The 11,847-nt window shown below is 49.5% G+C and overlaps 1 protein-coding gene across 13 annotated transcripts in view; it reads right to left on the bottom strand.

Annotated features, from left to right (window-relative positions):
• Positions 1-11,847, bottom strand: part of ABCC4 (ATP binding cassette subfamily C member 4) — a 627,262-nt gene that overhangs the window by 540,466 nt on the left and 74,949 nt on the right. For 6 of the 13 annotated variants that reach the window (XR_004539971.1, XM_033950379.1, XM_033950382.1 and 3 more), the window contains exon 4: positions 11,233-11,457. The exons of 4 other annotated variants lie outside the window; for them this stretch is intronic. Coding sequence is in view for 6 of the 9 variants with exons in the window: in XM_033950379.1 (XP_033806270.1) it covers positions 11,233-11,457 (225 nt within the window). In the remaining 3 variants the exon portion in view is untranslated. Of the gene's footprint in view, positions 1-5,471; positions 5,609-11,232; positions 11,458-11,847 lie in introns of those variants that run through there. 3 more of the 13 variants (XM_033950385.1, XM_033950387.1, XM_033950388.1) reach the window with 2 other exon arrangements.

The raw sequence follows: 11,847 nt of genomic DNA, 5'->3' as shown, positions 1-11,847 counted from the left end.
TCCTCAGAGCAGCCTCTAATACATTGAGCTGGGCACGCCCAGTTCTCTGCGGGGGAGGAGCAGCCTGCAACTTTTGCCTACCTTTCTTAGGAGCTGCAATCAGCTTCTGCAGCTGAGAGTCAGCAGGGAAGGTGGAAGAGATCTGAGGCTGTTCCAGGATATTCTCCTCACATTCCTCTCCTCCCTGGAGATCAGCTACCTGGGACTTAAAGGGGAATATATCATTTTCCCTATCCTTTACCTCAGGCTTGTCACATTGGTTAGCCCTTCTGATGGCTGGGTTGGTTTTAGTCAAACCCCAGCCTGGCACAAGCCGAGCTCTAAGGCTAGGGGTGTGACAATATATAAATATATATATATCTATGTGTATGTATACATATATATATATATACACACACATATACATACATACATACACACACACATAGAGAGAGAGAGAGAGAGAGAGAAAGATATATAGATATGTGTGTGTGTGTGTATATATACCGTATTTTCACGCATATAACGCGCGCGTTATACGCGTTTTTACCTACCGCGCATACCCCTCGCGCGTTATATGCGTGAGCGCGGTATACAAAAGTTTTAAAACATAGTTCCCACCCCCTGCCCGACGCCCGATTCACCCCCCCAGCAGGACCGCTCGCACCCCCATCCCGAACGACCGCTCGCACGCGCTCCCACCCGCACCCGCATCCACGATCGGAGCAAGAGGGAGCCCAAGCCCTCTTGCCCGGCCGACTCCCCGACGTCCGATACATCCCCCCCCCCCGGCAGGACCACTCGCACCCCCACCCCGAAGGACCGCTGACTTCCCGACAATATCGGGCCAGAAGGGAGCCCAAACCCTCCTGGCCACAGCGACCCCCTAACCCCACCCCGCACTACATTACGGGCAGGAGGGATCCCAGGCCCTCCTGCCCTCGACGCAAACCCCCCTCCCTCCAACGATCGCCCCCCCCAAGAACCTCCGACCGCCCCCCCCAGCCGACCCGCGACCCCCCTGGCGACCCCCACGACCCCCCACCCCCCTTCCCCGTACCTTTGGTAGTTGGGCCAGAAGGGAGCCCAAACCCTCCTGGCCACGGCGACCCCCTAACCCCACCCTGCACTACATTACGGGCAGGAGGGATCCCAGGCCCTCCTGCCCTCGACGCAAACCCCCCTCCCCCCCAACGACCGCCCCCCCCCAAGAACCTCCGACCACCCCCCAGCCGACCCGCGATCCCCCTGGCGACCCCCACGACCCCCCCACCCCCCTTCCCCGTACCTTTGGTAGTTGGCCGGACAGACGGGAGCCAAACCCGCCTGTCCGGCAGGCAGCCAACGAAGGAATGAGGCCGGATTGGCCCATCCATCCTAAAGCTCCGCCTACTGGTGGGACCTAAGGCGCGTGGGCCAATCAGAATAGGCCCTGGAGCCTTAGGTCCCACCTGGGGGCGCGGCCTGAGGCACATGGGCCCAACCCGACCATGTGCCTCAGGCCGCGCCCCCAGGTGGGACCTAAGGCTCCAGGGCCTATTCTGATTGGCCCACGCGCCTTAGGCCCCACCAGTAGGCGGAGCTTTAGGATGGATGGGCCAATCCGGCCTCATTCCTTCGTTGGCTGCCTGCCGGACAGGCGGGTTTGGCTCCCGTCTGTCCGGCCAACTACCAAAGGTACGGGGAAGGGGGGTGGGGGGGTCGTGGGGGTCGCCAGGGGGGTCGCGGGTCGGCTGGGTGGGCGGTCGGAGGTTCGTGGGGGGGGCGGTCGTTGGGGGGGAGGGGGGTTTGCGTCGAGGGCAGGAGGGCCTGGGATCCCTCCTGCCCGTAATGTAGTGCGGGGTGGGGTTAGGGGGTCGCCGTGGCCAGGAGGGTTTGGGCTCCCTTCTGGCCCAACTACCAAAGGTACGGGGAAGGGGGGTGGGGGGGTCGTGGGGGTCGTCAGGGGGATCGCGGGTCGGCTGGGGGGCGGTCGGAGGTTCTTGGGGGGGGGCGGTCGTTGGGGGGAGGGGGGTTTGCGTCGAGGGCAGGAGGGCCTGGGATCCCTCCTGCCCGTAATGTAGTGCGGGGTGGGGTTAGGGGGTCGCCGTGGCCAGGAGGATTTGGGCTCCCTCCTGGCCCGATATTGTTGGGGAGTCGGCGGTCCTTCGGGGGGAGGGATGTATCGGACGTCGGGGGGGGCATCAGGCTTTCAGGATGGGGACAGACCTTCAAGGGGGGACAGTGCACGGAAGTCAGGGGGGGTGAACGGAGAGTCGGGACAGCGCACGGAAAGTCAGGGCAGTGCACGGAAGTCAGGGGGGGGTGAACGGAGAGTCGGGACAGCGCACGGAAAGTCAGGGCAGTGCACGGAAGTCAGGGGGGGGGGAACGGAGAGTCGGGACAGCGCACGGAGAGGCGGGGCAGTGCACGGAAGTCAGGGGGGGTGAACGGAGAGTCGGGCAGCATGCGCGGTATAATCGTGAGCGCGTTATACCAAAGTTTTTGTGCTTATCATCGTGATTTCTGCGCGCTATACACGTGTGCGCGTTTTATACGGGTGCGTGTTATTTGCGTGAAAATACGGTATATATATATATATATACACACACACACACACAGTGTTCCACCGGTCATTCGCAGTCGGCGGTTTCCGGTCCCGGTCATTCGCAGTATTTTCCGACCACGAACCACCAACCAGGAGAGGACAGCTGGAGAGGCAGGAGAGAACAGCTAGAGCGCTGGCAAGTGAAGGAAATCACTCGCTGTATGCTCCGACCGCCTCTTCCTGCACTAAAGTCAGGCCTTACCAATCAGGAGCTGCTTCGAAATGCATATACATATCCTTTGAAAACATCTACCATAAAAATTTTAAATTATATGGTCTCTGTGCAGCTGGATATTAAACTGTTATGTATTGTCAATGGCAGTGTTAGGACTTTCACTTGGGTCTCAAGTGGATAGGAACTTTGCAATCTGGTTCACCTTCCATAAATGTCCCAGTTGCAATCTTCTACTACAGCAGCATCTTAAGCTAGTGCCATGGGCATAGCTACAATGGGTTCAGGCCTACCTAGCAGCAGTGCAACTTTATCAGACGCTGGCATGGAGGGAACAGGTTGGTCTCTAGTTCCTGGCTACATTGCTCTCTTCAGGAGGCGGCAGCAGCAGTTTCCAATGCTGCCTGCTGCTAACCCAGAAGCCTCCTCTCTGCCACAACTTCCTGTATCTCTGCCTGGGCAGGTCGTAGCAGAAGGGAGACTTCTCTGTTAGTGGCAGGCAGTGTATGAAAATCACTGCCCCTGAAGAGAGTGGTGCAGTGAGGATCGCAAGAGACCAATCTGCTCCCTCCACACTGGCAAGAGGAGAGTTGAGGATGAAGTGAGATGAAGGAGGGAAGGAGATGCTGAGTGAGGGGAAAAGAGACATGAGAGAATTGCTGGACATGAGAAAAGAGACTGGGGAGTAAGGGAGAGATGTAGCAAATGGGTGGAGAGAGGCAAGAAATGGATAAATCTTGTAGATGGGGTGGGGGAGGGTCAAGAGAGGGAAAAATAGAAAATTAGGTTTTTACCTTCGATAATCTTCTTTCTGTTAGTCTCTGTAGGATTCCATACTCCAGGTGTTCAATCCCTTCCCTCAGTCTGGGAGTTGCAGAAATCCAAATACTTTTCTGAGCATGTGCTCCTCCTACCTCTGAGAGAGAGTTAGAGCCCCCTACAGTTCAGTCCCAAAGCCAAGCAACCATACCAGAACCAATCCATGACAAATAAGGAGGCACAGGAGAATCCCCCCAGCAACAAACAATTTCTATTAGGATCAGCTCTGCAAAATATAAAAACAAGTAATAAACAGGCAAAAGACAACATAGAATAGACACTGAGGAACAACGTAGAACTAACCTGCCTGTGTGCAACGAGCACCCACATGAAACAGCCACAGGATCTGTTGACTGGCTGGAAGATTCTGAAGCCTGTAAGGAGAACAATCAAGGCAGAAAGAAAGCAGGTGATTCCGAACAACTGAGCTTACACAGAGAGAGTGGGTTGTATGGAATCCTACAGGGACTAACAGAAAAAAGATCATCAAAAGGTAAAAACCTAATTTTCCATTCTGTTGCATCCTTTTTGGATTCCATACTCCAGGTGACGTACAAAAATAATGGCAGTGTCTAGGGAAGGACAGAAGAGTCTACCCACAACACCGAGGTCCTAAAAGCAGCATCAGAGATTGCCGCCATATCCACTCAGAAAACCAGGTAAAGGTATGAAGAGAGAATCAAGTTGCCACCCTGCAAATGTAATCTGGATGAATCCCTCGAGACTCTGTCCACAAGGCAGCAACATGTCTAGCCCAGTGGGCTGTAAGAGAAACTGGTGGCTGCTTACCACAGGAAATATAAGTCACTGAAATGGTCATACGAATCCAACGGGCAATCGAGGACTTAGAAGCCAGCCTACCTTGTCGAAACAGATTAGTCAGGACAAAGAGAAAATAAGACAGCCGAAAGTCATTAGTCTTCTCCAAATAATGAAGCTAGATTCTCCTGAATTCTGTGGCCACTGGGCCCTGGACTAGGAAAATAGCGCCCCTGGTGGACCACAGGTAAATTGCGCTGGCATGCTGCTCAAACTGGAGACAGTCCCCACAGGCCAAATATCAGATAAATCAGTCAAGAGGAAAAGAGGTAATTAGTCAAATTATATCCAGGGTTCTTTATTCCACAAAACAAAATCAGAATGGCAAGCAAGAAACAAAAAGGAAAAACCCAAAGCAAAAATCCTGATCAGCAAATCAGGATATACACAGTCCCAGTGCTATAGCAAGAGTAGCACAGCTTCCTGCAACTAGGCCTCGCCTGGGCCTAGGCCTTGTTCTGATCCTAAAACTGGGCCTTTCTCAAAAAAGAGTTAAGTCCAACAATCACAGTGCATCACTTCCACAAAACACCAAAGCAAAAAGTAAATGTTCAGGAGGCCCTCAGCTCTCTGCTCCTGAGCTGGGGCAGGAGAACTGCCAAGTTTGTCTTCACATAAATTTTCAAACATTTAAATATTCCCACCCGAGATCTTGACAAACTTCTCCCTCAATTTATAACTGTTCTTAGTCTCTATATGTTACTGCATTCAAACCAAAAGCAATGAAGTAAAAAAAAATCCCACAAAACAAACTGTGAAAGCGCCTGCAACAGTTCTTTATAACATTATAGCTAAAGAGCCCTGCCCCCGCCTGGGGCCTTGTATTGGGCCACAATAGAGCTGTGAGCTCAGGTAGCAAAAAGGAGAAAGGTTAAAAAAAAAAAAAAACTCTTTCTCACTAAGCTGCAGGCTGTAACACAAGCCCTGGTAATTGTCCATACAAAACTTCAAAACAACATTCAAAAACAGTTCACTTTAAAACAGTGGCTTGCTTGGAAAACTTTCACAAAAAAGAAACACAGTTTTTCAGTTACTAGCTTTGCAGGCAATACCAATTTCCATTGCTTCAGGTTCTGGAAATATTTGTTCACAAACCTCCATTGCTTCCCCTTGAGGTGTGGCCTCAGCTTCCTGGCAAGGAGCTACATTCTCCACTTCCATGGGTTCCAGGCTATTTAGTTGCTCTGGTCTGACTGGCTACTGAGCCCAGGAGAGAGGACCTTTTTCCTTCCTTTTCCTCTCTGATTCTGAAGGGAAAGCAGCTGGTTCTTCAGGGGAAAAGCCACGCCCTGCTCTCAGTGTGTCTTTGCTGTTCTGAGGCTCTCTTGGGCTCCCCCTGTGGATGTTGTGGTAACTGCAGGGTTTTCTCACAGGTGGATTTTGCCTAAACCTAATATTCACAGGTTTGGGAGCAAACCTAGCAGAACTGGGCTGTTTCCATGTCCTCAGCTTCTGAATAGTCAGATAGGACCTCATCTTCAGCGGATTCCTCCCTAATATACTCAGGGAACCTAGGCTGCTGGGCTATGCGGGGCTTGGGAACAGCTTTCCTAGCCCTGTCTCTGCCTCTCCTGGGGTTTCTAGCTAGGAACACGTCAAGAACAGAGTCTGACTGGTCACACGTCCTAATAGCTCAAGATATGATTCTTTTACTCTGATCCCGTGGAGTGAAATGCAGGCAAACAAACCTCCTAGTTGACATGGAAATCGGAAACCATCTTTGATAGAAAAGAAGATACCATACGGAGAACCACCCCCACTTCCGTAAGCCATAGAAAGGGTTCCCTGCATGAAAGAGCTCAAAGCTCCGAAATACACCGTGCTAAGACAATGGCAACTAGAAAGACAGTCTTGATCATCAGATCCAGAGGAAAAGCATCCTTCAGTGGCTAGAAAGGGGGAATCCACAAGGCCCTGCAGAACGATGTCAAGATTCCAAGTAGAGAAAGGATGATGCAAGGGAGATCACAAGCAAAGCGCTGCACTCAAAAACCTAGACACATCAGGATGAGCAGTAAGCGAACTGGAACCCGAACCCCTATATGCTTGGAAGCATGAAAGGTCTGCTACCAGAAACTTAAGGGAGGCCACAGCTAAACCCTTATCCAAGCCTGCCTGAAGGAAAGCCAGAAACACCAGAATGGGAGTCCGCACAGGCACTACCTGGTCCTTGGCACACCATTGTTGGATCCTTCCAGGCTGTGTCATAAGAAGCAAAATTAGAGTGTTTCTTAGACTTCAAAAGCGTTGAAACTACCACATCAGAAGAACCACACTCCAAGGCCAAGTGCTCAAGAGCCATGCCGGAATACCAAAGTACCATGGGTTCTCCATGGGCACTGAACCCTGACGGAGAATGTCATGATAAAGAGGGAGCTTGAGCTTCCAGTCCCACTAAAGACATACGAGATCCACATATCATATAAGATGAGGCCAATCTGGAGTCACTAGGATCACTAGGCCGGGATGTGACGCTATCCAGCGGGTGACCCGAGGACACAGCGGGAACACATAAAGGAGTTCATGAGCTGACCAGGGCCAAACCAAGGTGCCCATACCTAAGCTTCTATGCTGTGTGCTTCAACTGAAGAAGCGCCTGACCTTCGAGGTCCTGGCTGAAGCCATCAAGCATCTGTAGTGGGCCTCCAGCGCTGCAAGATAAGATGGAAAGTTCTTCGCGAGAGGGACCATTCTCCTGGGCCCAGGACTTGTCAACTGAGGAAGTCTGGCTGTACATTGTTGACTCTGGCCATGTATGCTGCAGAGAGAAACAGAAGATGTAACTCCACCCAGCGAAACAGCATGCGAGTTTCCTGGCCCAAAGGAGCGCTTCTAGTGCCCCCCTGACAATTCACATACGCCACGGCAAAAAACAATTGACCGACTTGAGGTCCAGAATGAGCATGATGAATTATAAGAAGCATCTGCCTAAGCCCGACTCATTTTCTGAAATGAGATTTACTGCTCATATGTCCAAGCGATGCTGCAGGGTAGTACGGACCTTTGACGCCTCTTCCATCTGACCTGCTGGAGAGTCCAGGCAAAAGAGGTGTATCTTGTGCCCCTCCCAAATGTTGTCCAGCACCCATTGATCTAAAGAGATGCAAGTCCAAACCTGGAAAAACTGAGAAAGCCAGCCCCTCAATATGAGGGAGCCCTGCCCGACCTTTGCCGTCATTGGGGCTTTTCAAGGGCAGCAGCTGCATGGGATCTGGATGCCTAAGGACATCTTAAATTGGGAGTACTTAAATGGGGACAGTATCCCTAGGAAGAGCCCAAGGATGGAAGAGCCCAAGGATCCCTGATGAAACCTGCAGGAGGGATGAAGAGTACTAAGGGCCCCTCCCAAAGTCCAGTGGGACTTATTCGCAGGGAGAGTCCTAAGGCAGCGATCAGTAACACTGGCCAAGAGGTCATCAAGACCTTTCCCTAAAAGAAGCTGACCCTTGAAAGGAAGTCCGCTTAAAGTGGCCTTGGAGGCAGAGCCCCCAGCCCGATGATGGATCCAAAAAGTATGGCATGTCGACACCGTGTTAAGCCAAGACCTTACAGAGAATTCTGATGAGATCATAAAGGGCATCCACCACAGAATCCACACCTTCCATCACCAGGTGGGGACATCCATCCTCCTCCACAAAGGATACACAGCAAAATGTCGAGTGACAAGCATGTGCCACAAAGGAGGTTGCTGCCGCAGCCTTGATACCTGAAGAAGCCACCTCAAAAAGCCTTTTTCCACGATAATGTGCCCACTGCAATCCAGGGAGTCTGAATGCAGTATACCCCCATCGCTAAGAAGTGCCGTGCACTGGGTAACCTGCACCACAGCGGAATCTACCTTGGCTGCTGAAAACTGCTGAACATCAGGAGCCAGTGGATAAAGCTTAGCCATAGCTTTAGAGAGAGTTGGAAAGAGCTGTCTGGGGTATCCCACTGCTCTGCTCCAGATCAATGCTGGTGGGACGTAAAAAAATGAGGACAGCACATTAGAACGGTTCATGACCAAACACCGAGACTTAGAAGGTCAAGAGTCCAAGTTAAGCTATTTCAGGGCATCAGCAAGGAAATGGTGAACAGAGACAGTCTGAAAAAGTCTGCAGATGGTGGGTTCCTCAGACAATTCTGGACACTCCAAGGTATCGTGCCGACTAGTCACGGCAAGGGTATCAGCAGCATCCAAGAGAGACATGGAGGGACATAATTTAAAAAATGTCTAAGTCCCCTTTTGGCCCAAGTCCCTAGACACAGAAAGTAGGCAGCAGGGAAATGTCCATTCTCAAAAAAACCCATCCAAAATGAGGGTTTTTTTTTGTTTTGTTTTTAGAATGGCCTACCCCTACATTGAGCAGTTTAATTGCCCAGACCACCACTATGTCTGTCCTTACCACACATTCCCAACCAAAAAAGCCCTCTTGCCGGACAACCTTCCCTGAACCCCAAACCCGCAATTAACAGCAGGAGGGAGCCTAAGCCCTCCTGCCGGACAGACAACCTCCCCCGAACCCCAAACCGTTCACCAGCAGGAGGGAGCCCAAGCCTTCCTGCCGAACAGAAAATCCTCCCTGCACCCTGAACTCCGAACCCACAATTACCGGAAGGTAGAAGCCCAAGACCTCTTGGTGGACAACTTCCATCCCCCCCACTGTCTGTTAAGTACCTGCCTATCAGCTCTGTTACACCACAGCTGAATGGAGGAATTATTTTCTGCCTTAGAAATTGCTCCAAATGACCAAACTTGAAGATCTTTGGACTGCCAGTCAGACGGACTCCAATTGTAACCTCCACCTCCACGAAACCTCTCCATGCGACCAGGGGTGGAAACGCAGCCTGCGCTCTGAAACCCAGAGGGACTTCTACTCAGGACACATACAGCCTGTGCTTAAACTCCGGACAGGGTCAGAGGGCACAAAAGCCACTGAGAAAAAATAAACTTTAAGCAAAAAAATAAGAAAAAGATGCAGAGCAAATCAAGAAACTTCTGCACGGATTGCTTGCAGAAATTGAAAACTGTAGGGGACTCTTAACTCTCTCACTCTAATGTAGGAGGAGCACATGCTCAGAAAAGTGTTTGGATTTCTGCAACTCCCAGATTTGCGGGAAGGGATTGAACACCTAGAGTATGGAATCTTAAAGGGACGTAACAGAAACGTTGGACAAAGGACTGGAGAAGAGGGAGAGTATGGGGAAGAGAGGAAGAAATATTGGACATGATTGTGGAAGGGAGGAAACAGAAGTTGCGTCATTGGAGAGCAGACCACAGCAGAAGCATGGAGGGGGGGGGGTTCACAGGTAGCACTTCAGAATCACCTCTACGACCAGTTTGTTAGCGAGATGGGAAAGGTGAGGGCGATGTCAGACCAGCACCAAAAGAAGGGGGAAGACATGCTGACCCAGAGCAGTGGGGCTCAGAGTAGTTGCTATTTGCCCTCCCCTAACACCGGCCCTGGGAGAACGGGGAAGCAATGCGCCTGCCTAACTTTTAAGATCCTACACGGCATCCTTCCTCCCCTAATTCCACTATCTTAGAATTCCTCGAGCTCTGATACCACCAGATCCATCCAAAAATTCAAACTATCCTTCCCCTCGTTAAAAGGCATCTTCCATGCAGGAAAATTAGGGACATCTCTCTCCTTCAGAATCACAGAGCTTTGGAATAACCTTACTACCACACTTCGGAATCTGGGCTCCTTCCAACTATTCCGAAAACATCTGAAAACTTGGCTATTCTCAAAAATGTAATACTTCCTTCCCTCTATGGTGTTCCATCTTTATACTAAATTCCTGTAAACCTTCTTTATACTAAGTTCCTGCAACCATTACTATGGAGTTACTTTTTTATACCAGTTCTTGTAAACTGTGCTGAGCTATACGATTGTGGAGATGATGCGGTATACAAACTTAAGGTTTAGTTTAGTTTAGAAATGAATGAGGATACAGTGGGTAGAAATATGGTAATGTGGAACAGATTAAAGATGAAAAAGAATAGAGGGCTGGGGAAGGAGTGAAATGGAGAATGGGAGAGCTAGTGGATAAGAGAAGATGGGAATTTTATACACAGCTGAAAAATGAAAAGGAGAAGGGTGAGAAAGAGGGTGAAATTGAGTCGACAAAAAAAGAATATCCTTCCCTCCTTTTTCTGCCTAGCTCTGATGTTAGAGGGGATAGACATTTCAAAATGTCAGTTTTAAAAAAGGTTTAGATAATTTCCTAAGAGAGAAGTCCATAGGCCATTAATGAGATGACTTGGGGAAATCCACTGCTTATTCCTAGGATAAGCAGCATACTGTAAAATCTATTTTACTACTTGGGATTTAGCTAGGTACTTGGTTAGCTAATGTTGAAAACAGGATACTGGATTTGATGGACCTTTGGTCTGTCCCAGTATGGCAATTCTTATGTATATTCATGATGACTGAATCACCACCTAAAATAAGATCCTAATCCTTCTCTTCTAGGCACATTCCCCTGGAGACACATTATAAGTGTGAGAGTTGTTCATTCACTCAGAGGTCAACTCCTAATTGCAGGATAATTTCTTGCCACACCAAAATGATGCTTTCCATCTAGGTGTCCGTTCTCCAAAGCAGCAGAGAGGCTTCTAGACTACAGATGGGACTGCTTTATTATGTCATTAAGGGTCTTCTCTTCATCTCTGTCTGTTTCAGCTCCTCCAAGACACAGACTCATTCCCATCTTGAGATCTTTGCATAAAGTACACACAGACAAGCTTACACCAATTGATAATCATACCTATCCCCTCGGTGCAAAAGATTACCAGTGAGAATGAAACATGAGATAATTGGCAAAACCTTGTTCATATGCAGATTTCATAATAAATACTTTCCCAGTTTCTTACCTTTTTATATATCATATGGCATATGGCAACTCGTAGCTTCATTCCAGCCAATGTGACGTGATAGAAATATAAGTGGTGTACTATGGCTAACGCAAGTGTACACAAAGACAAAGCAGTAGCATTGATGTAGGCATAAGTCATCGCTACAGAGTTACTGGGGTCATAAGCCTCAAAATAATTAATAATTTTTCCTAAAAATATTGGCTGCACAACTTTCAAGGTTTCCTGAAAACAAAAGAAAAATACAAAAGAATTGCTAAAACTACATGGTTATATTTATCAGGTGTCAAAACTATTTCCAAATTACAGTATGCTATTCCTTTTCAAAACAGCAGGGTTGCTTAACATTAACAGGTGTTTAATATAAACAACTGGAATGATCAAGCACACAGAGAGGGGGTGACATTGCATGTCACCAGAACTAGAGAATGACACAGTGACTGTTACCCACAGCTAGCCACGGGTAACCTGCCAAAACGGTGGGGAAAAAATGTTCACCATGGCTACAGGGACAAGGCCATTCACTGCTCCATAGAGCAGTGAATGGCCTTGTCCCCGCAGTTAAGGGAGGGAATGCACGCAGTCATCGATTGCGCTCCCTCCCTCCTTACTCAT

Source organism: Geotrypetes seraphini, chromosome 6 (genome assembly GCF_902459505.1).
Source record: "Geotrypetes seraphini chromosome 6, aGeoSer1.1, whole genome shotgun sequence".
NCBI classification, from domain to species: domain Eukaryota; kingdom Metazoa; phylum Chordata; class Amphibia; order Gymnophiona; family Dermophiidae; genus Geotrypetes; species Geotrypetes seraphini.
The sequence above is the reverse complement of the archived record's forward strand: the minus strand, read 5'-3'. Positions and strand labels throughout refer to the sequence as shown.